Source organism: Ornithorhynchus anatinus, chromosome 4, assembly GCF_004115215.2.
Source record: "Ornithorhynchus anatinus isolate Pmale09 chromosome 4, mOrnAna1.pri.v4, whole genome shotgun sequence".
In the NCBI taxonomy this organism is placed as follows: domain Eukaryota; kingdom Metazoa; phylum Chordata; class Mammalia; order Monotremata; family Ornithorhynchidae; genus Ornithorhynchus; species Ornithorhynchus anatinus.
The window spans coordinates 6,844,926-6,867,804 of NC_041731.1; the positions used below are offsets into that span (position 1 = coordinate 6,844,926).

The following is a 22,879-nucleotide window of genomic DNA, read 5'->3' on the forward strand; positions in this document are numbered from 1 at the left end:
GCTAAGCGGGGGGGGGGGGGGGGGGGGGGGGAGGAGAACAAGTATCGAATCCCCATTTTGCAGATGACGAAACAGAGACACAGAGAAGTGAAGCGACCTGCCCAAGATCACACCGTAGGTAAGCAACAGAGCCAGGATTAGAAGCCGGGTCTTCTGACGTCCCGGCCTGGGCTCTTTCCACTACGCCACACCGCTTCCCTTCATATCACTGCCTGTCTGATCAGTGGTGACGTTTATTGAGGACTCACTGTGTGGCTTGCACTGTATTAAGCACTTAAAGAATGCCAATTCCATTCATTTTACAGGTCCTGAAACTCCCCGGGTGAAGTTAGACTGGGAAACCTGATTAAAAGCCAATGACTCCCGGAGCTATTTCCAGGGCTGGTTTGGAAGGCAGGTCTGGAGAGACCCTGGAGGAAATTCATCACCTTATTTAGGACCTGGAATCAAATGTTCGCTAACCACCTGGTCAAGCAGGTGGGCAGCTCGAAGAAGAAAAATTGGCAGATTTCTCACAACCGATCAGAAGCCGGTAAGGCTTCTGCGAGGCTCTGAATCTCGGCCAGAAAGCTGCAGACCATTTTACAAACCCCCTGACGGCACCCATAAGATGGACCCGGGAAGGGCTTCTTTTTTTATCGGTACAGCACTTACTCTGTGGCAGGCACCGTGCTAAACACCGAGATAGATACAAGCCAATCAGGTTGGACACGGTCCATGTCCGACATGGAGCTCACGGTCTTGACCCCTCACTTTACGGATGAGGGAACGGAGGCAGAGAGAAGCAAGGTGACTTGCCCGAGGTCACACAGGAGGCAGGTGGCGGAGCCAGGATTAGAACCCAGGTCCTCTGACTCTCAGGTTCAGGCTCTTTCCACCAGGCCATGCCGCCTGGCTCTTTACCTCAAAAAATCAGTAACCCAGACGACCAGACTATTTATGATCTCGAGAGAAAGAGCGCAGACTGAGGAACCCCTACTTGCAGGAGGCAGGCAGGGGTGCAGCTACAAAGCAGGGGGCGACTTGGGTAGGCAGATAGGAGAGACATTCAGGGTCTCTCGATCCCTGCCATTGGTCCGGTGAACCCAGGGCCCGGCTCCGGCGATCAGGAGAGCTGTAGTCCAGCCCCACCTCGGCCGAAGGCAGACAAACGTGATCGGAGACCGACTCAGGGGTCCTCTGCGATGCACGGCGCCCGCACCCACCCACTTCCTCGTGGCACTCTGGGCCCCGGAGGGAAGGAGTGAAACAGGGATGAGGAAAGCGCTATACAAGCCACTAGCATCAGCATCGATTCCTCTGCACAGGTTTCCGCTCCACACTGCCAACTGCTTAGTACAGGGCTCTGCACACAGAAGCGCTCAGAGGAGACTATCGATGATGACGGTAATCGAGTATCCTCCGTTATGTCTGATGAGAGAGGCATCTCTCCCTTGAACCTTTTGATAATTTTGTCCTCAGCCCCACGGCACTTTCGTACATATCCACAATCTATTGTCTGTCTCCTCCTCTAGACTCTAAGCTCCTTGTGGGCAGGAAACACGTCGGCCAACTCTACCAACCGCTTAGCACAGTGCTCCACACCCAGGGAGCGCTCAGTGAATACCAACAAGTGATCTCCTACGGACCTTCCTTCTGGCCCGTGGCTCTGGGCCAGAGTCCCCCGACTGAACAACCCATCTGCTTAAGAATCGAAAACACAAAGTGCTCGACAAAAGGATGATCGTGGCCAAGAGACGATTACCACATCACGAACAAATGCTGTTTTATCAGATGAGAACAAGAGAGGAGGTTAAACCACCCCATTAAGCTTAATAAAATAAATGGGTTAATGGCCTCGGTTCGGCGAAATTGCACTTGCAAATCAAAAACGGCCTACACACGCAGACGGAGGATTTTTGAGCCTGCCGCCGGAGATTCCGAGGTTAACGGTATTAACGGTTGTAACAGCTCTTCGATTAAGACGGGAGAATGTTCTCGGTGAACCTACTCCGTGCAGCAGAGCAGAATATATTGAATTTTGCTTCCACACCTCGGGAAAAAGCAGCAATTTGGCCTCGGTAATGAAACTCGAGTTAAAGAATGGGCCGGCTGCACGATCTCACGTTGGAAGCGAGCAAGCATAAGGGTGGCTCTTCCCCTCGGCCCCATTTCAAAATTCAGCTCTGCGCTTGTCTAATTGCTGCTGGCAGAAAGGTACGTGAGGACGAGGGTGTTTGTTTTGGTGAATTTTGCCGGAAAAACTTCTTCCCAGGAGGGGAAAAGGAGAGGGAGAAGGGAAAAGAAAGAACAAAAATGAACACTGCTCAACTCCTGGGATGTCTCTGCATACCACCGAAGCACTGAGGTATTTAAACAGATTTATTAGATGGCCGTGGTTGCTCTAACCTCCCCGGGGACTCTGAGACATCACCAGTTTGGGGGCTTTTATTTCCCGTTTGGGAAGGTAGACGTTTCCAATGCAGTGCTGATTTGAGTTTCGATATTCAGGGAAGCGTAAATAATGCGGGTATAATAATGCGGGCCAAAGTCTTTTCATCCTGAAGTCCCGCCTCTACCTCAGAATCAAGTTTCTCCCGGGCTTCGTCCTGAAACACAATTCATCCGGACCTCTCCGGACGTCCTCTCCCTCCTTACCGTGGACTTTAAAGCACTCGATCAGGTCGCCCCATCCTACTTCACCTCGCCGACCTCCTAAAACAGCCCGGCCCACACCTTCCACTCTGTGGCCAGCTCACTCACTGGGCCCCGATCTCGTCTCTCTCGCCACCGACCCCTTACCCACGTCGTCCCCCTAGCCTAGCTCTCCCTCCCCTTCCGTCGTATACGCCAGACCACCACTCTACCCACCTTCGAAGCATTACTAAGGTCACATCTCCCCCAGGAGGCCTTCCCGGATTAAGTCTTCTCCCCAGCTTGCACAGCTTTCTGCATTGTCTATGCACTTGGATCTGTGACCTTTGGACACCTGATATTTGCCCCACCCCCAAGGCCACAGCACTTATATACATATTTTTAAATTACATATTAAAAATTACTTATTTATTCAAATATTCCCCGACTAAGCCCTCATGTCCTCGCCTCCCAGTTCCTTCCGCATAATCCCGGCTCTTGGATTTGCACCCTAAGTTCATCCTACCTTCAGTCCCACAGCACTTACGTGCATATCCATGATTGAAATAGTCACGTTCGTGTCTGTTTCCCCCTCTAGACTCTGAGCTCCTCGAGGGCAGGGGGCACTGCTACCAAGTCTGTTAGACTGCACTCTCCCAACCGCTCTGCACACGGTAAGCGCTCGATAAATACCGCTGATCGACCGACTGCAGGACCGAACCACTCGGGAATCTCAACGCCCCACGTTCCCAGCCTCTTCAGAAACACCTTGCCCAAGGGGTCTACGTGGCCACCGGCCAGGGAGGAAGGGGGCCCGTAAAGAAGCCGGGTCTGAGACAGAAAGGACTCGGGTATGGGAGCGGTGAAGTCGCCGTGAATCTGCAGAGGATCCAGGTCCTAAGCCTGGGGGAGAAACCGAGTCTTCAAACGGTCATTAGATTGTAAAAACCGGCAGGCAGAGAATGGGGGCTTCACTCCCGCTGTCCGTGCCCAGCCGGTGGGGCAGCGTGCCGCGCCCGGGAGGGGCTCGGTCGATGCCGCCGGCTGGCAGATCCCCAGCAGGGCTCCGTCCGGGGGTGCCGGGGGGCAGGGGGGGCGTTAGCCCGCTCACCGAGCAGGAGCAGAGCCGCTCCCCACTGCCGTCCTGTTGGATTTTCAACCTCGGTGGCATCCCCCGCCGACAGAGCCCCCGGTACCGGAGATACCATCTCTCATTACCCTATTTATTTTGTCAGTGAGACGTACATCACCCTGATTCTATTTATTTGCTACCGTTTTAATGAGATGTTCTTCCCCTCCATTCTATCTGTCGCCATCGTTCTCGTCCGTCCGTCTCCCCCGATCAGACCGTAAGCCCGTCAAAGGCAGGGACCGTCTCTATCTGTTACCGATCTGTACATTCCAAGCGCTTAGTACAGTGCTCTGCACATAGTAAGCGCTCAATAAATACTGTTGAATGAATAAATGAGTCAGGCTTAACGGCCCGCTCAGCCGGGCGAGGACCGAGGCGGGCAGAGCACCGGCGACCAGGACGCTTGCCCGCCGGGTGACTTCACGGTGGCGGTAGCCAACGGCCAATCCGGACCGCTCCGGGCACGGCCGGGGGGAGCCGGGATCAGGTGGTCCAAGGGGACCCGCCTCCCTGTCGGACGCCTGGCTTCCTCCATCGGCCCCCCCGGGCTCCCCGACCGGGCCCGAGGCCCCCGCCGGCATCCATCGGCCCGAGGTGGAACCCGGACCTGGGACTCAGAAGGACCCGGTTCTAATCCCGGCTCTGCCGCTTGACTGCTGTGTGACTTTGGGCGGGTCACTTCTCTGGGCCTCACCTCTAAAATGGGGATTAAGACCGAGGATCCCCCGTGGGACAGGGACTGTGTCCAACTCAATTACCTTGTAACCACACCAGCATTTAGAAGAGTGCCTGGCATATAGTAAGCACTTAAATAACACAACAATTATCACTATTTTTCATATTATCTCCCTGTGCCTCGGTTCCCCTATCTGTAAAATGGGGATTAAGACTGTGTTCGAGGCTCAGTGGAAAGAGCCCGGGTTTGGGAGTCAGAAGTCATGGGTTCGAATCCCGGCTCCGCCCCTTGTCAGCTGTGTGACTGTGGGCGAGTCACTTCACTTCTCTGTGCCTCAGTGACCTCATCTGTAAAATCTGTAAACGTAACTGTGAGCCTCACGTGGGACAACCGGATTACCTCGTACCTACCCCAGTGCTTAAAACGGTGCTCTGCACATAGTAAGCGCTTAACAGATACCAACATTATCATTATTATTATTATCTGGACTGTGTCAAATCTGATTCGCTTGTATCTACCCCAGCGCTAAGTGCCGGGAGCATAGTATAAGCGCTTGACGAATGTGATTTTTAAAAAATGGGGGGCGGGGCCCCCCCCCGACGGCGGGCTTCCGCTCACCGTCCGCCGTGTGGAGCAGCTTGTGACTCTTCAGGGTGCCTTTCGACTTGAACTTCTTGCCGCACATGTCGCAGAGGTGGGTCTTTTCGGTGCTGTGCCGATTCATGTGGGCCTTCAGATTACTCTTGCTGCGGGTGGCGTACTCACACAGCGAACACTTGAACGGCTTCACGCCTACCGGGAGGAGGAGACTCACAATCCCCACTCCCCAGCTCAGCCCCGAGGTGACGACCCCAGGTTCGGGGGGCGGGGAGGTGGGGGGGGAGGAGGGCAGTGGGGCGGGAGAAGGGGGCCTGGCTGCGTCACTCAGCCCCTCCGCCTTTTCAAGGTGCCGCGGCCAGCTTAAATAATCCCCACCGCGTGGCCGGGCCAGGATGGACACCGAAGGATCGGCAGGCCGGCCGGGGGTGTGGACGTGATGCAGACCGGGGGGCAAGTGGGCCAACACAGCAGTTCCAGGAGCCTGAGAGCCTGGAGGCGGGGGGAAACTGAGGACGTGGCCCCCGACAGCAAACCGGTGCCTTTCCCGGGGAGTGCAGACTGACTGGAAACCTTCGACCGGGAGGGCCCGCGCGCGGTCGGCGGCGACGGACACGGGACGAGACGCCGGCACGCGACGGTCCCTGGGGAGGCCTTCCCAGATTAAGCCCCACTTTTCCCCCATCTCCCACTCCCTCTGCGTCACCCTTAGCTCTCCCCCACCCCACCCCCACAGCACTTAGATATCTGTAATTTTATTTATCTGTATTGATGTCCGCCTCCCCCCCTCTAGACTCGTTGTGGGCAGGGACCGTCACTGTTTACGGCTGTCCTGTACTTCCCCAACCGCTCGGCACGGTGCTCTGCACACAGTGAGCGCTTAACAGATCCGAATGAATAAACCAACGAAGGTGACCCGGCCAGAGGGGGAAGCCCATCCCATCCTCTTCCAATACCCGCCGTCTCCCTCCTCCCCGCGTGTGTCACCACCCACGCACCGCAAACCCCGGCTCAGACGCGGGCCCGGTGGGGACAGAGCGAGGTAAGAAACCCGAGCCAAGGAGGACAAGAGGTGCTTCGACTTCGAGCAGGAGAATGGCACCCTCCAGGAGGGAAGCAAGCGGAAACTCAGGGGAGCATGAAAGAGGAAAGCCACCCGGCGGCCGTTTACCTTCGTGAGCCCAGATGTGGCGCTGGAGGTCCGAGCCGTTCTTCATGAAGTAAAAATCACAGTAGGGACACTTCACGGCTCTTTTCCCAATCAGTCCTTTCAGCTGTACCCTGCGGCCAAGAATCTCGGAGATGGTGTTCATCGAGACTTCTGGAGAGGGAATGGACGAACGGAGAGGGTCAGCGGGCAGAGACACCCTGGAAGGAGCTCTTTTAATAATAATAACGATGATGATCGTTAAGAATTTACTATGTGCCGAGCACTCTTCTAAGCGCCGGAGTAGACACAAGGCGATCAGGTTGCCCCACGCGGGGCTCACGGTCTTAATCCCCATTTTACAGATAAGGTAACTGAGGCACAGAGAAAGGGAAGCGCCTTGCCCGAAGTCACGGAGCCGATGAGCGGCGGAGTCCGGATTAGGACCCACGACCCCTGACTCCCGAACCAGGGCTCTTTCCACTAAGTCAGGCTGCTTCTCGTGCCTGCCCCCCCCCCCCCAGCTCAACCGTAAGCTCGCTGCGGGCAGAGGACCTATCCTCTAACTCTGTTGTACTGGACGCTCCCGAGCGCGTCGTACAGTGCTCTGCACGTGGTAAGGGCTCAATAAATACCGTCGATGATGATCCCCCGCTGGACCACCCCAAAACCCGTCGCCGGTGTTCAGACGGGAGCCGATCGTAAGGAATCCGGCCCCGGTCGCTCTGGGACGCTTCCCGCGTCAGAGGCGGAGCGGAAGCCCGTCGCTTAAATCCGCTCAGTAAATAGTATCTTTTCACCATCATCATCATTCGGCGCTTATTCTATACAGGGCACCGTACTAAATACTTGGCAGAGCACAACAGAATTAACGGATCCAGTCCGCAGTCCAGAGCAGAAGCCCAGGAAAGGCCAGAGGTACGGTGAGCTCTGCACACAGTGAGCGCTCAATAGATTCTATTTAACGTCTGCCTCCCCCTCTGGATGGTCAATTCGTTTTGGGCGGGGATTGGGCCTACCAACTCTCCCAGGTGCTTGGTAGAGTGCTCTGCACGCAGTAAGCACTCAATAAATGCCAGGGATTGATCGGAGCCGGCTGTGCCCGGGGAAGCCATCCTACCCAGAGAAGCAGCATGGCTCAGTGGAAAGAGCACGGCTCTGCCACTTGTCAGCTGGGTGACTGTGGGCGAGTCACTTCTCTGTGCCTCAGTTCCCTCATCTGGAAAATGGGGATCAAGACTGGGAGCCCCACGTGGGACATCCGGATTCCCCTGCGTCTACCCCAGCGCTTAGAACAGCGCTCGGCACATAGTAAGCGCTTAACGAATACCAACATCATTATTATTATTATTACCCCTCTGTCCCTGAGGGTCTCGCTCACCAGCCCCACGCCGCGACCCCCAGAGGTTTCCAGTCCTCACAAGCTTCTCGGAGTGCACCCCACGGGGTGGGAAATGTGCTCCCCTTCCTCTTCGGTCTCCTCAAACCCAGAAGAGGCAGAAAGCTCATGGCCCCCGACCCCTCCCCCTGCTCCGGATGGGCGGGACTTCCAGGAACCAAAGCCCACCAGGCCCCCGGCACCCGGTGCCGTCCATGGCGACGGCGCGGCTCGAGCCCCGGGAAGCCTGGCGTTCAACAGCCCCAGATGTCACCTTCCTGTCTCCGAGAACTCTCGAATACGCAGCCGAACTCCCCGGCCCCAGACTGGGCGTGCCGCCGGGAGCCGGGGAGGGAGACCGCCCTGACCAGGCGACGGCCTCGATGAACTGTGGCCAGCGGGCCACGTAGCCATGTCCCGCTGTTGGCCCGCTGAGGCAGCGAGGGCCCCCCGCGTCCCGCCCCGCCTCACTCGGGGAGGACCCCCGTCTACGCCCGAAATCAGGGAACGGCAAGAGGTAGCAACATCGCTCCGCCTAAGGCCCTGTCCACCCCCACGCTCAGCTCGCTTCCTGTCCAGCGGGAGGGGCCTTACCGGGGTGATTGGTCTTGATGTGGGACTTGATTAGGCGATCTTCTGAGAAGGACTTGGAGCACACGGGACAGGAGTAGCTCCTTTTGTCCTTAAAGCAAGAGAGAGCAGTCGGTCGGGCCGTCGGTCCGCCTCAGACGGCCGGAAAGGGACGTGAGGAGCGGGGTCCACGGGCTGACTGAGCGACGGTGAAGTGTGGGGGCTGGGACCGATCCCCCTAATTAGGCCACCCCCCCGGTCGGGGGTTCAATCTGGTCCCTAGTTTCTCATCCCTTCTGCCGTTCAGCCGCAGGGGCAGCCACGGCGACACCTGGCGATCCTCATCATCCGAGGGGCTCGGAAGCGAACCGGAAAACCATCGCCAGGACACTGAGGGAGACGGAAAGGTTCCTCGAGGATAGTGAACGCACATCTGTTCCCACCCCGTCGGTCGTTAAGCACCACGGGCTCAAACGAATACGCGCCCAGACAACGAGACGGTCAGAAGTATACAAGAGGCAGCAGGGCCTAACGGAAAGAGTCCGTGACTGGGAGTCGAGAGACGTGGGTTCCGATCCGGCTTTGTCCCCGGCTTGCCGGGTGCCCCGGGGCAAGCCGCTCAACCTCCCCGGCCCACGGTATAAACGAGGATCGGATGCCTGCTGCTCTCAGAGCACGAGGCCCGGGTGGGGCTGGATCTTGGGTCGACCCCAGCGTTCCGCCCAGCGCTCGACCCTCAGAAAGCACTCGGATAGGTCCAAGCAGGATGGCACAACTCTGTTCTGATGTATGACCCGATTCTGAAAAGAGGCCACTCGTTCCACTCGAAGCAAGATTTCTCCTCATACGTCCAAATCCCCGGCTGTCCCAGCACCCGGGGGTTCAGGGCTCACGGGACCTCGCCTTGAAGGAACGTGCGGTGTCACCCACACGCGCGCACCTCCCCGTTTCTCATCGCGTGCGTTTCCCATCCCAGATGCGCACCCGCTGCCTCCCTCCATCCCGGGGCCCCACCCGTGCGGACGGAAGCGGGCGTCCCGGCCGCAGGGAGCCCGTCCTCGCTCCGTTCCACGGGAGTTCGGGAATCTCTGGACCGTGAGCCCCCTGAGGGGATCGTGTCTACCCATTCTATTACGCCGCCTTCTCCCCAGTGCTCGGCCCGGTCCTCGGCTCCCAGGAAGGCACTGGGTAAATACCGCCGACTGACCGGTTGGGCAGGGGAGGGATCCGCTTACCAGCTCGGTGTGGACCTTGAGGTGGGCCTGCAGTTTGTATTTGTCCGGCGTGGAGTAGCCGCAGCCCTGGGTGGGACACTCGAGGAGGACGTTGCTGTGCTTCTGGATGACGTGGCGCTTCAGGCAGTTCTTGGTGACGGACGAGTAGCTGCACTGGGAACAGTGGAACAGGTGTTCCCGTGTGTGGGTGCGGACGTGCATGTCTAAGTGGACCTGGTACCAGAACAGCTTCCCTGGGGGAGGAAAAAAAAAAAAGGCAAGGTGCCCTTGAGGACAAGCCCCTCGGAGGGGATATCAATCCATCGATCAATCACTCGATAACCTCTCCGCTTCACCCCCATCTCACTCCCGATCTGCTCCCTGGGCGGTTTCAGCCCGGGAATAACCTAACTCCAACCGTGAGCACGCGCTCAGCTCACCGGGACGCCGCTACTTCGCGAGGTGGCGCGGCCGAGCGGAGAGACGACGGGGTTAGGAGCCGGGAGACCTGGGTTCTAACCCCGGCTCCCGCGCTTGCCCGCCGGGTCACCCCGGACACGTCTCTTCGCTTCTCCGTGCCTCGGTTTCCTCGTCTGGAAACCGGGGACCCCCCCCCCCCCCCGTCCTCCCCGCTTAGACGGTGAGCCCCGGGTGGGACGGGGAGGGTGTCGGACCCGAGAAACTCCACGGTTGGTCTCCCTTTCTCTTCTCCGCACCTAGTAGGTGCCCGGCCCGGTGCTCCACCCCCAGGATACATCGACAGCAAGGGAGGGCTATCGTTGGGCCGCCCCGTGAGATGGCGGGATCCCGCCGGGCCTCACCGCAGTATTCGCACTCCAGGTCCCCGTACACCTTGCGGATGCGCTCGCACAGGTCCGTGTTCATCTGCCTCTTGTGCAAGCTGTCCAGGATCTGCAAGAACGCCCCCGAGCCAGCCCCCGCCGCCGGAGGAAGGGGCTCGCTGACCGCCCCCGGGCTGGGCTCCGCCTCCCGCGGGGCCGGAGGAAGCGGCGGGCGCCCAGAGGGGAACGGGCCGTCGTCGGCTCCCGCGCGCTCCGGGTCCGGCTCGGGGCCCGGGCCACGGGACGGCGTCAGGGGCGCCCCTCCGCCCTGGCCCTCGGCGGGGGCGGGGGGTTGGGCTCCGGGGGGAGGAGAGCCGGCGCTTCCCAGCGGGAAACCTCCCGAGTCCCCGGGCGAGCGGAGCGCGGGGGCCGCGTCGCCCACGGTCAGGTCGTCTGCGGTCAGGTCGTCCGCCGCCGGTCCGCCCGCCGACAGCCCGCCCGCCATCAGTCCGCCCCCCGGCAGTACGCCCGGCAGTCCCCCCGCCATCGGCCCGCCCGGCGGAAGTCCGCCTCCCGACGGCCCACCCGCCGTCGGCCCGTCCGCCGTCGGCCCGTCCGCCGCCGGCCCGCCGGCCGGCGGTTCGCCCGCCGCCTCGGGGGCACGGCCCGCCTCGGGGGCGCCCGGGCCCGAAGACGAGGGGCCGCGGACGTCCCCGGGCCCCGGCCCGCCTCCGCCATCCCCCGCCGCGGGCGGGGGCGGGCGGGGGCCGAGCCCTTCCTGCTGGAGGTCCCCGCCGGGCTCCAGGAGGCAGAAGCTCTGGTCGATGGAGCGGGCGAAGAGGGCGGCCTCGGGCGCGGGGCCCTCGGCGTGGGCCTCGCGGATGTGGGCGCGCAGGCGGATGGAGCTGACGAACTTCCTCCAGCAGAGGGAACAGACGTAGACGAACGGGTGCTTGCGCACGTGCAGCTCCAGCGCCTGGTACCTGGTGGCGCCGTGGCCGCACAGCTCGCAGGCGAAGGGCCAGCGGTCGCCGTGGACCAGCATGTGCCGGTCCCGGTCCAGCTCGCTCTTGAACTTGCGCTCGCAGACGTGGCAGTCGTAGAGGAGCTGCCTCTTGCCCTCGCGGGTCAGGAGACGCAGCTCGTCCAGGGCCCCGGCGACGCGGGGCTCCTCGGGGTCGTGGGCCTCGCGCACGTGCTTGATGAGGTTCTTCACGTCCGAGTACTTCTTCTTGCAGAAGCGGCAGTGCTGCTTGATCTTCTGGTGGACCCGCTCCACGTGCACCTTCAGGTGGCCCTTGCTCAGGCAGGTGAAGCTGCAGGCGTCGCAGCCGAAGCGTTCGCCCGTGTGTTTGCGCAGGTGGACGTTCAGGTTGGCCTTGATGGCGCTGGCGTAGCTGCAGTGGGGGCAGCGGTGCGGCTTCTCCTTCGTGTGGGTGCGCAGGTGGGCCTGCAGCGAGTGCTTGAACTTGAAGACCTTGTTGCAGTACTCGCACGTGAAGATCTTCAGCTGCGTGGGGCCGAGCCTGGGGAGGGCAGGCCGCCGTTAGGCGCGGGGGGGGGGGGGGGGGGGGGGGAGGGGCCCGCCGGACTCTCCCGGGCGCTCGGCACAGCGCTCCGCGCAAGGGAGCGCGCGGGAAGCGGCGTGGCCTAGGGGAAAGAGCTCGGGTTTGGGAGTCGGAGGACGCGGGTCCCGATCCCGGCTCCGCCGCCGTGTGACCTCGGGCAGGCCGCTTAACCTCTCTGCGCCTCAGGGACCTCATCTGTAAAATGGGGACGGAGACCGTGAGCCCCACGTGGGGCAACCCGATCGCCTTGTAACTAACCCAGAGCTGAGAACGGCGCTTGGCACGTAGTGAGCGTGTAACAAATACTATAATTATTAGTGTTATCGATCCAGGCTCCACCGCTCTGCTGGGTGACCTCGGGCACGACACTTGGCTTCTCTGGGCTTCGATCCCCTCATCTGAAAAGCGCTCAGGAAATACGACTGACCGACCAGCCCGGCGCCGAGTGGTGCTCGACCCGTAATGAGCGCTCGTCACGTACCATTTTGGGGGGAAAAAAAAATTCCAGATATCGAAACGGCTCGCGTCTCCGTAAGGACCGGGGAGAGCCGCCCGAATGACGTCGTGAAAATACGCAAACCGAAAAGTATCGGGGTGCCTGTACCCTACGCCCGAGGCCAGATAGCAGCGATTCATCTGGATCACCCTCAGACTCGGCAGGTTGACCGGGGTGCGGGGGAGACGCGTTTTTTCGGCACGCGAATCAGGAGGAACCTCAAAGAGAGAAAATCTGGACATATTACATTCACTCAATGATGAAATGGCGATATTCCCACCTCCGGCCAGATCCAAACATTTGCGGCGATTCCCTACTTAACTACGGGGTCTGAGACCCTCCCAGCCGACACCTCCTGCGTTTCCCAACCTCGAGTGATCTCGCCAACGAAGACACTCGAGCTGCCTTTACCGGTGGAGGTTTGATTTGGGCAAAAGAGCGGTGAGATTTCAATCCTCGGGCTATCATTTCGAAACATTTTCTTCCAGGGGAGAGAAAAATCTCCCTCCCGGAGGACCCCACTCGGTTTCAACTGTCGGAAGCCGGTCACCCTTCTCTGATTTGCATAGAAAACACCTCCCTGAGGGATAAATGGTTACCTGGGGCTCAGATCGCAGACTTCCCCACCGTGGATACTAAAGCCCGCCTACACCGACAAGATAGCATTGCAGTTCCTTCCGTGCCGAACCGCCGGGCGGAGGGTTCGGTTCTCCCGCCCGTCGCGGGGTCGGGATGTCGACCGACCGGTTGTACGACCGACGGACGTCGGTCCGATCGAGGCCTGACCCCGGTTACCTGCTGGACTTCGTCGGCTGCTCGTAGGGGGTCTGCTGAATGGCGTACTCCTGATAGCCCTTGCGGCGAGCTGGCTCTGGGGGGGCCGTCTCGGAATCGGCGCCTTCCGCCTCCGCGGCGCCCGCCTCGACCGGAACGATCTTGGTGGCGCCTGGCAGGGAGGGAGGAGACGCTGCTCGGAACACAACCCCCCCGCCCCCCCCCCTCACAACCCCCCATCCTGGATCCGGGACAGTCGGTCAATCGTATATACTGGGCGCTTACTGTGTGCAGAGCAGTGTCCTAGGCGCCTGGGAGAGTCGACCTGACGATACACGGACGCATTCCCTGCCCAGGCTGAGCTTACGGTCTAGAGGGGCAGAGGCGGCCACTCTCGGGGATAGGTCCCTCCAGGGAAGGGGGAGGCGAGTTTTAGAGTCTGATCCCTCCCGAGGCACCGGCTTTCAGGAAGTCTGCACAGCGGAAGGGGCGGGGGAATGGACGAGATCCCTTTCTCGTATCCTAAATGGGAATTTAGGGCACTGAAAAACGTCAGACATGAGGATGAGAGTCGGCTCTGCTGCTTTCCTGACGCCAAGAGGAAACCGGGGGAGCTGACCTTGTCCGGGAGAAAGGGTTTGACGCAGGGTAATAACTTCCTGAGGGAGCGGACCTTGGGACGGTCTTGCCCAGGGGTTGCAAAGACCAGGCGAGGCTCCCCCAGGCTGGGGGCGTCTCAGAAGAAGAATGACCGGGAGGCGGGCCGCCCCGGACACCTCTCTGGGCAGGGTGCGGGCCCCTGCAGCCCGGCCCGTACCTCAACTCTTCATTTTATTTTCCGAGGACGGTTCGGCTGAGAAAACTGAAACTTCGCCTCTCTGGAAGTCAACTCTCCTCAGTCACGCTGGGGCTAAAGACTCTCTCCGGGGAAAAGAAAAATCTTCAGTGATGGATTGTCTGGTGCTATTCGTCTTAGCTGATCTTTTACTAAGAAAGGAGAGGTGGGAAGCGGAGTGACCTAAGGGAAAGTGCACAGGCCGGGGAATCGGAGGACCAGGATCCGGCCGCCTGCCTGTGGCGTGACCTTGGGCACGTCACTTCGCTTCTCTGGGCCTCGTTTTCTCATCTCGACGACGGGGATCCGGGACCTCCTCGTCTCCTTAGACTGTGAGCCTCGTGCGGGAGAGGAACTGTGTCCAATCTGCTTATATCTGATCTACTTTAGCGCTCAGTACGGGGCTCGGTGCATAGAAAGTGCTCAAATACCCTCATAAAATCTAAAGGCTCTATTAAAGATTCCAGCAGTTGAAGGGGGTGGTGAGGGAGGGCAGCAAGGGGAGTTGGGGAGGGGAGCCGAGCCCAACCGTCCCCAGCAGAGAGCCATTTGATGAGCAGATTGATCGAGCCGCCGGGTAATACTAGATATATTTGAGATGTGGTCAAAAGAAACCGTGCAAAAGGTAGAGCTGCCAGAGAAGTAGGAATGACCGAAAAAGAAACAGCTCCGTAGTCGACTCTTCAAGCTTCCTTTCTATAGCGCTCGGGCCCGAGAGTCAGAAGATCGCGGGTTCTAATCTAGTACAATCCTAAGCGGCCAGTACAGTGCTGAGTGCTCAGTACAGCGCTTTGCACACAGCAGGCGCTCAATAAATAGGACTGAATTGAAATTGAACCGTCTGCTGGGTGGCCTCGGCCAACTCACTTTACTTCTCTGGGCCCGTTAACTGTAAAATGGGGATTGAGACCGTGAGCACCACATGGAACAAAGACCGTGTCTTTGCCTGTAACCACCCCAGAGGTCAGCGCAGCGCCTGGCACACAGTAAGCGCTGGGCAGATGCCACGGTTATCATTATTAATCATTATTATTGTCATAGCGTTCCCTAGGCAAGAACAGTTATGATCATTATAGTGGTATCTACTTGTATCCGTAGAAGCAGCGTGGCTCAGTGGAAAAGAGCCCGGGCTACGGAGTCAGAGGTCATGGGTTGGACTCCCGGCTCTGCCGCTCGTCAGCTGTGGGACTGTGGGCGAGTCGCTTCACTTCTCTGGGCCTCAGTTACCTCATCTGGAAAATGGGGATGAACTGTGAGCCTCACGGGGGACAACCCGATGACCCTGGATCTCCCCCAGCGCTTAGAACAGCGCTCTGCACATAGGAAGCGCTTAACAGATACCAACATCATTATTATTATTACAAGATAATCCGGCTGGACACAGTCCCCGTCCCATACGGGGGCTCCCACTCTAAGAAAGAAGACGAGGAGGTACCGGATCCCCATTTTCAAGGCGAGGAAATGAGGCCCAGGGAAGTGAAGAGATCCCCCCGCAAAGTCACGCGGCCAACAGGTAGCAGAGCCGGGACGAGAAGCCGAGCCCTCCGAGGCCCAGGCCCCCGCTCTTTCCACCGGGCCACGCTGCTTCTCACGAGTATAGGCGGCGCCAGACGACAGGGCAGAACGATATCTGCTCGGGTCCAGGTGGGACCTTCCCAACCTCCTTCCCCTCAAAGGGGGAGTCCATAACGCTCCCCCTCCTCCGGCGACTCCGGTTAGAGGGGCGGGGACGGCCGGGAAGTACCTGGGATAGCTTCGTGGGCAGTCAACACCACGCTGACGATGGGGTTTTTAGGCCCCGGGCCGGGGCCCGCGTCCTTGGCCAGGACGCCCCTCTGGACTCGCTCCGCTCTCTGGACCCGGGGCCGTCGGGCGGCTCTTTGTCTCTCGGCTTCCTTATCCTTCCTGTCAAGTTCAACGTCAGAATCATTACCTAAAGAGCAAACATCAAAGACGCATAACTCACCGGAGACCACGTCTCCGCGACGGTTCGCGACGGCGACGGAACCGGGCCGGGGCGGGGGGCCGGGGCCGGCGGAGGATCGAGGAAGAGGGCCGCTGCGGGGACGGCTGAGGGCTCAGGGGTCCCCGCCGCCCCGGAGACCTCTCCCCGCACCACCACCACCCTCAGCAAATCCCTCCCGAATCAGCGCGGACACGGCGCGCTCACCGCCGACACGGGCAGACGGGCAACTGCGGGTTGGCTACCACGAGGCCGGAGGGACCCCCGCTACGTACTGACCAGTACGGGCGCAAACGTATAAATGTACCTCCCCCGCACACACCCGGGGAAAACCCCAAGAGGGACTCAGTTTCACGTGTTTAATCGGCAGAGGGCTTCCGGTTTCATATGTTCATTCTGCGTTGCGAGTACGGGGAGTGAGGACGGGAGCTGGGGGAGGTCAGTTCCACGCTCTGCCTCCGGTAAGCGCTCAATAAATACTACCGAATGAACGGACTCTAGGACGCCCTCCACCTCTCGGGCGAGCAGGGGCCACCGAGTCCCAGACGGCGAGTCCGGCCGACCCGCGGCCCCCGGCTCCTCGCAGTAAGGCGAGCCCGCTCGCCTGGCACTTTGGCTCCGCAGGCAGTAGCCCCCCACCCCACCCGCCGGGGCTGAACCCGGGCAACGGGATTTACTCTGCCAGGCCCTACTACAACGTCCGTCTCCCGCTGAAGACTGTCAGCCCCCTGTGGGCAGGAACTGCATCTCCTAACTCTTCTTTTGGAGCTCTCCCGGGGATTTGGTACGGTGCTCCGCACGTAGCGAGCGCTCGCTGAATACCACCGACTGACGGACAGAACTGGATTTTTGCCCCATCGCAGCCGCGGGGGGGGGGGGGGGGGGGTGATCGTCAAGTGTTAAAAGAAATCCCAAATCCGCGCAGATAAAGCCGCGTATTCCAAGGCCAGCGCTGCACATTTGGTGGTCGGAGAGGGAGTAGGGTGGTGCCGGGCAGGGCTCTCTCCTGCCGCGGGATTCCGGGGCTGATTCCGGGGTCGTCTCTCCCGGCGGGCGGGACCGGGCCGACCGGCTCCGAGACTAAGCCCCAGATCGAGTTTGGGATAAGCCCCTTTCGACCGCACTTTTCCACTGATTCCGGCTTCTCTGCCCAAGTCCCCGGGACCTTCTGGGAAGGCCGCTCCTACCCCGAGAGCGGGAAGGTGACGGTCTTCCGTCCTCGAGGTCTGCCCTTGGGAAGCGGCTCTTCCCGTCCCACGGAGATGCCCCCCCCCGCGCACGGCGGCCCTCGCTCTCCAGAGGCCATCCCCATTTGCTTTTATCTACTCCGGCGCTCAGTACGGTGCCGGGCTCAAAGGAAGCGCTTAACAAATACCACAATTAATTAATTGACCGGGGGCTCGGCTACGGCTGAGACGCTGCCCCGGGCCCGTCCGAGGTCTGCGCTCACCAAGCCGGCCCAAGCCTCCGTTGTTTCATTCCACACCGTGGCGCTACGCCACGTCCGTCCTCCCTCCTACTTCAACTGTGAGTCCCGTGTTTTTAACTTAGATCTACCCCACCGCTTAGAACAGTGCTCGACGCGGAGTAAGCGCCTGAGAAACACCATCCTTATTATTCACTATGATTAGGATAGGATCTGATCGGGCGCCAGGTTCCGCAAAAATTACACGGAAACGCAGCTGGACCTGGGTTCGACTGCTTCCCGGGCACGCTCTTATAAGTAACCAGCCAGATGTCCTCCGCTATTTATTGTTCTGAAATGCCCACCGACTAACAACTCCCTAGGAGAAGCAGCGTGGCCTAATAGAAAGAACTCAGACCCGGGAGCCGTAAAGACCCGAGCCGTAATCCCGGCTCCGCCACTCGTCTGCCGAGTGACCTTGGACAGGTCACTTCACGTGGCTCAGTGGAAAGAAGCCGGGCTTGGGAGTCAGAGGTCATGGGCTCGAATCCCGGCTCCGCCACCTGTCAGCTGGGTGACTGCGGGCCTCAGTGTGTGCCTCGGTTCCCTCGTCTGCAAAATGGGGGTGGAGACCGTGAGCCTCACGTGGGGCAATCCGATGATCACCCCTCGGCGCTTGGAAGAGTGCTCCGCACGTAGTAAGCGCTTAACGAATACCAACGTTATCATTATTATTCTCCGGTCCTCAGTGACTTCAGCTGCAAAATGGGTATTGAGACCGTGAGCCCCATACGGGAGAGGGACTGCGTCCGCCCCGATCTGCTCGTATCTACCCCAGCGCTTACTACAGTGCCCGGCCAGGGACTGTATCTGTTGCCGAACTGTACTTTCCAAGCGCTCGGTACAGTGCTCAGCACACAGAAAGTGCTCAACAAGTACGACCGAATGAAATGCCGTTATTTTTTTAAGAAAAGAAAGCCCCCTGAGAGGGATACAGCCTCGTGCCCACCAGCGGAAGGCCCGGCCTCACTCTGGGGCTCTGGACCGAGGTCCCCCCCCCACCGTCAGCCCACCCAGCGCCCTGACGGGAAACGGACACCCAACCCCCCCCCCCGGAGCCCGTTACCTGGTTCTCCCTCCTCCTCGCCTAGGTTGAGCACGATGATGCAGATGTGCTTGCGGAGCTGGCGGCCGTTGGAGAACCTGCGGCCGCACTTCCGGCACTCCAGGGGCCCCGGCGGCGGTCCCGAGGGGCTGCCCTCCTCTTCCTCCTCCTCCTCCTCGTCCTCCTCCTCCGCCGCCCCCGGAGCATTCTCCTCGCTCGGGCTGCAGCCGCTGTTCTCCACCGAGCCCTCGGAGGCGTGCGGCTTCTTGGTGGACCCCCTGGGCCGGCCCCGCTTCCTCTTGGCCGCCGACGGTTCTGCGAGGGAGCGGAGGGCGGAGCTGGGTCATTCATTCGGAATTTAGCGAGCGCTTACTACGTGCAGAGCACTGGACCGAGCGCTTGGAATGGACAATCCGCCGACGGACAGAGACCATCCCCGCCCGCTGACGGGCTCGCGGTCCAGTCGGGGGAGACGGACGGAGGAAAACAAGACAACGTAATCGCGACAGATAGAATCGAGGGGACGGACGCCCCATTCGCAACATAAATAGGGTCACGGATGCACGGCGGGGGTGAAGGGGACGGGCTCCCCCTCAGGCGGAGCATCTGAGCCAAGGGAGACGCCCCCCAATCTGGTGCCGGAAGCCCCGATTCCCACCTTCGGGACCTCCGTGGCGCGGGGAAGGCCGTTTGGGGCGGACGACCGCTTACCTCCCCTCAACCTCTCACCTCCCCCCTCCCAAAGCCCTGTTTTTCCACCCCTTTAACACCACGATCCTGGTTTGTCGACTCTGCAACGTGAGGCAGCTGCTAATTCATTGCTGTCGTTCTCTTTACAGTGCTCTGCACACAGTAAGCGCTCAGTAAATACGCCTGAATGAACGAATGTACCTACCTCCCCTCTACTTGGATTACGAGCCCCGCGGGAGACAGGGGCGGGGTGATGACGACGATGATGGTATTTGTTAAGCGCTCACTATACGTCGAGCACTGTTCTAAGCGCTGGGGGAAGATACAGTCTAATCAGGTTGGACACACGCATCCCCCGCTTGTCGTCTCTTCCCGCGCAGTGACGTCAGGGCACCCCGCCCAAGGGAGTGCACCGTGGTCTAGTGGTTAGAGCCCAGAACTGGGAGTCACGAGGACTGGGTTCTAACCTCGGCTCTGCCACTTGCCCGCTGCGTGACCTGGAGCGAGTTACTTAACTTCCCTGAGCCTCAGTTTCCTCATCTGTCTTGCCTGCTCTTCCTCCCCACTGGACTGTGAACTCCACGTGGGACAGGGACTGTGTCCAAACTGTTTTTCCTGTATCCATCCCAGCTCTTAGTACATGTTTGGCACACAATAAATGCTTGACAAATACCACAGTCATCATCATCATCATCATCGTCATTATTATTATTGCCGTTTTTGGGAATGCGCAAGCTCCTTTGATAAAGCAGTTTTGAATTGCGCTATGATGGCCATCTCCCAGATTACACATTGCGTTACTTGCCCACTCTCCTTTTCACTTAAATTCAGATGGCAGAAAACCATTTTCAGCCTTCCTACGACATGCTCCAAAAATAAAATATCTCAGTTGATTTTCTTGCCCCCCTTCAAAAGCTCATTGTGCTTTTAATGAGTTGCACAACTTCTGAAATTCCTTCCAGGATTCAGGATGACTGGAGCCAAACTGTCCAGTTGAAAAAGAAGATCCAATCTTCAAGATTAAGTGACTAAAAATAAATAATTTTAAGTAGTTTTCCTAGCGACTCACTGAAATTAGATGTCAAATACTTAGCTGCCTATCCAAGTTTGCAACTACTCTGTAAACTGATTCCATCCCAATTATTCTTCCTTTCTTCCCCCCTCCTCTCTCCAGGTTAAAGGATGGGCTAGGAAGAAACAGAATACATCAACCCAGGGAGCACGCGCGCGCGCACACAGACACACTCTGCACTGTACTGAGCACTTGGGAAAATACGGATCGGACAGAAGTGACCGATTCCCTGCCCTCTAGGAGCTTCCACTCTAAAAGGGGAGACGGACATGCGAAATACAGTTAATTGCGATCGTTGCCTGACCCGCTGACTGCTTACTCTAACGGTTAGTCGGAGAGAAGGGGGATTCCTTGAATTTTGCTTTCCATCCCAAAACCCTCCGGGACGCAGACGTGCACATCGATCAGTGGTATTTACGGGGCGCTCTCCTGGAGTTCCTGGACTTCCAGGAAACCGAAGGACACGCTCCTTGCGGGCAGGAGATGTGACCCGTTGCACTGTACTCTCCCAAGTCCTTAGGACGGCGCTCTGCCCACGGCAAGAGCTCGATAGATACCATTATGACGATGACGACGACACGGCATAGAAAGCCGAAGGTGACCGGCTGCCCTGGCCCTATTTTTTTTTTTTTTTCATTTTGAGAGCCCAACTTACCTTCCCCACCTACACGCTGAAAAGATCCAATTTTCAGATCCCCAGCAGGGAGGGTGGGAGGATTTTCGGCGTTTTGGAACACTGGCCGAGGATGATGATAATGTTGGTATTTGTTGAGCGCTTACTCTGTGCAGAGCGCTTTTCTAAGTGCTAGGGTAGACACAGGGGAATCAGGCTGTCCCTCGCGGGGCTCGCAGTCTTAATCCCCATTTGGCAGATGAGGTAACTGAGGCACAGAGAAGCGAAGTGACTTGCCCACAGTCACGGCTGGGTTTCCGGGGGACTTCACGTCGCAATTTGGAGACTCGGCTATACACGCGTCAAGTAGCATTACCTGCCCAGATTCCCTTTTTCCCCTCTAATCCCCCCTTCCTAGCCGTTCAGGGGCAAAACAGATTAAAAGGCAGGAAAATTAAAAGTGGGCGGGAGGGGAGAGGGAAGAGAAGTGGAAGCCTCTTTCTCTTACCCAGGAAGTGAAAATAATAAATCAAACCCTCCGGAGCTAAGGATGCAATTAAGCCATTTCAACTATCGTTCATCTCACCATGGATGGCGAAGGTTAAATCTGGACTGAAACCATTCGGCAGAGTGTAATTATTCTTCCACTCCTCTACTTTTGAGTACTTTCGGAAAGTCCAAAGTGACAGGAAGAAAAAAGAAAAGATCCTCGTCTAAAACTATTAGAACGCTTTTAAACCTCTATCTTGCGTTAAGAACTTGAGATTTTGGTTAAAAGCTTAAGGAGCCAAAAAAGAGAAAACAGTCAAGGAACCCCCGTGAGCCGGAATGCCAGAGAGAGCATTTTTAACTACAGTGATGAGGGCAAAGAGCGAAAAAGGCACGAACAGCTTTTCAGAGAAAGGGGCAGAGGGTCACAGATAGAAGAGTCAAATTGGCAAAAATGGAAACGGAAGGTTAAACGGTCACTTGAGCACTAGCTCGAAGACCACACTCCTCCCGCCCAGAGTCAAACAACATTCCTCCGGCCAGTTTCATTTTAACATCTGCGAATGAACACGTCGAAGTTTCTGATCAACTACAGGGGGAATGTCTGCGACTCACCCGAAAAGCAAACGCCTCCCAATCTCCCCCAGCCCCAAACCCGCGTTTCTCTTTCGTCCTTCGCTAAGAAACGTGCTGACGGATGCTTGGTTGCCAGGTGGCTGAGAGTCTGTATGGTTGGTACCTGTATTGGTTAAGCGCTTACTCTGTGCAGAGCACCGTTCTAAGCGCTGGGGGAGATCCAGGGTCATCGGGTCGTCCCACGTGAGGCTCACGGTTAATCCCCATTTTACGGATGAGGGAACTGAGGCACAGAGAAGTGAAGCGACTCGCCCACGGTCACACAGCCGACGAGTGGCAGAGCCGGGTTTCGAGCCCATGACCTCCGACTCCCTAGCCCGGGCTCTTTCCACTGAGCCACGCTGCTATTTCCACTATTCCCCTCTATTTCTATTTCTCCCCCTCTAGACTGTGAGCTCGTTGTGGGCAGGAACGTGTCTATTTGCTGTTATACTGGCCCAAGCATTTAGTGCAGCGCCTTGCGCACCGTAAGCGCTCCATAAAAATGACCGAATGAATGAACTATCGGGAACCTCTGGTAGTAGTAGCCGGGGTAGAAGAACAAACAGCAGCAATGATAACCGCAGCAGCCATCATATAATAATAATAATATATTATTATAGAATATATAATTTATTGCCACTGTTCTCGTCCGTCCGTCTCCCCCGATCAGACCAAAAGCCCGTCAAAGGGCAGGGACCGTCTCTATCTGTTACCCATTTGTCCATTCCAAGCGCTTAGTACAGTGCTCCGCACATAGTAAGCGCTCAATAAATACTACTGAATGAATATAATAGCTATTATATAATAATAACAAGAATCACGTATTTGTTAAGCACTATTGTGCACGCTTACTATGTGCCAAGCACCGTTTTAAGCACCGGGGGAGTGTACAAAGTAATCAGGTTGTCCCACCTAATAATAATAATAACGATGTTGGTATTTGTTAGGCGCTTACTATGTGCCGAGCACCGTTCTGAGCACTGGGGGGTGTACAAGGTAATCAGGTTATCCCACCTAATAATCATAATAACGATGTGGGTATTTGTTAGGCGCTTACTATGTGCCGAGCACTGTTCTAAGCGCTGGGGGAGATACCAGGTCATCGGGTTGTCCCACGTGAGGCTCACAGTCTTCATCCTCAC

General features: G+C 58.2%; 1 protein-coding gene across 3 annotated transcripts in view; it reads right to left on the reverse strand.

Annotated features, from left to right (window-relative positions):
• The window catches only part of ZFAT (zinc finger and AT-hook domain containing), a 51,009-nt gene that overhangs the window by 19,451 nt on the left and 8,679 nt on the right, over window positions 1-22,879 (reverse strand). For all 3 annotated transcript variants that reach the window (XM_029062891.2, XM_029062890.2, XM_029062889.2), the window contains exons 3-10: window positions 18,277-18,570; window positions 15,527-15,715; window positions 12,969-13,119; window positions 10,149-11,635; window positions 9,349-9,581; window positions 8,138-8,225; window positions 6,190-6,339; window positions 5,040-5,213 (exon numbers count right to left, since the gene is read on the reverse strand). In XM_029062891.2, the coding sequence (XP_028918724.1) occupies window positions 5,040-5,213; window positions 6,190-6,339; window positions 8,138-8,225; window positions 9,349-9,581; window positions 10,149-11,635; window positions 12,969-13,119; window positions 15,527-15,715; window positions 18,277-18,570 (2,766 nt within the window). The remainder of the gene's footprint in view (window positions 1-5,039; window positions 5,214-6,189; window positions 6,340-8,137; window positions 8,226-9,348; window positions 9,582-10,148; window positions 11,636-12,968; window positions 13,120-15,526; window positions 15,716-18,276; window positions 18,571-22,879) is intronic.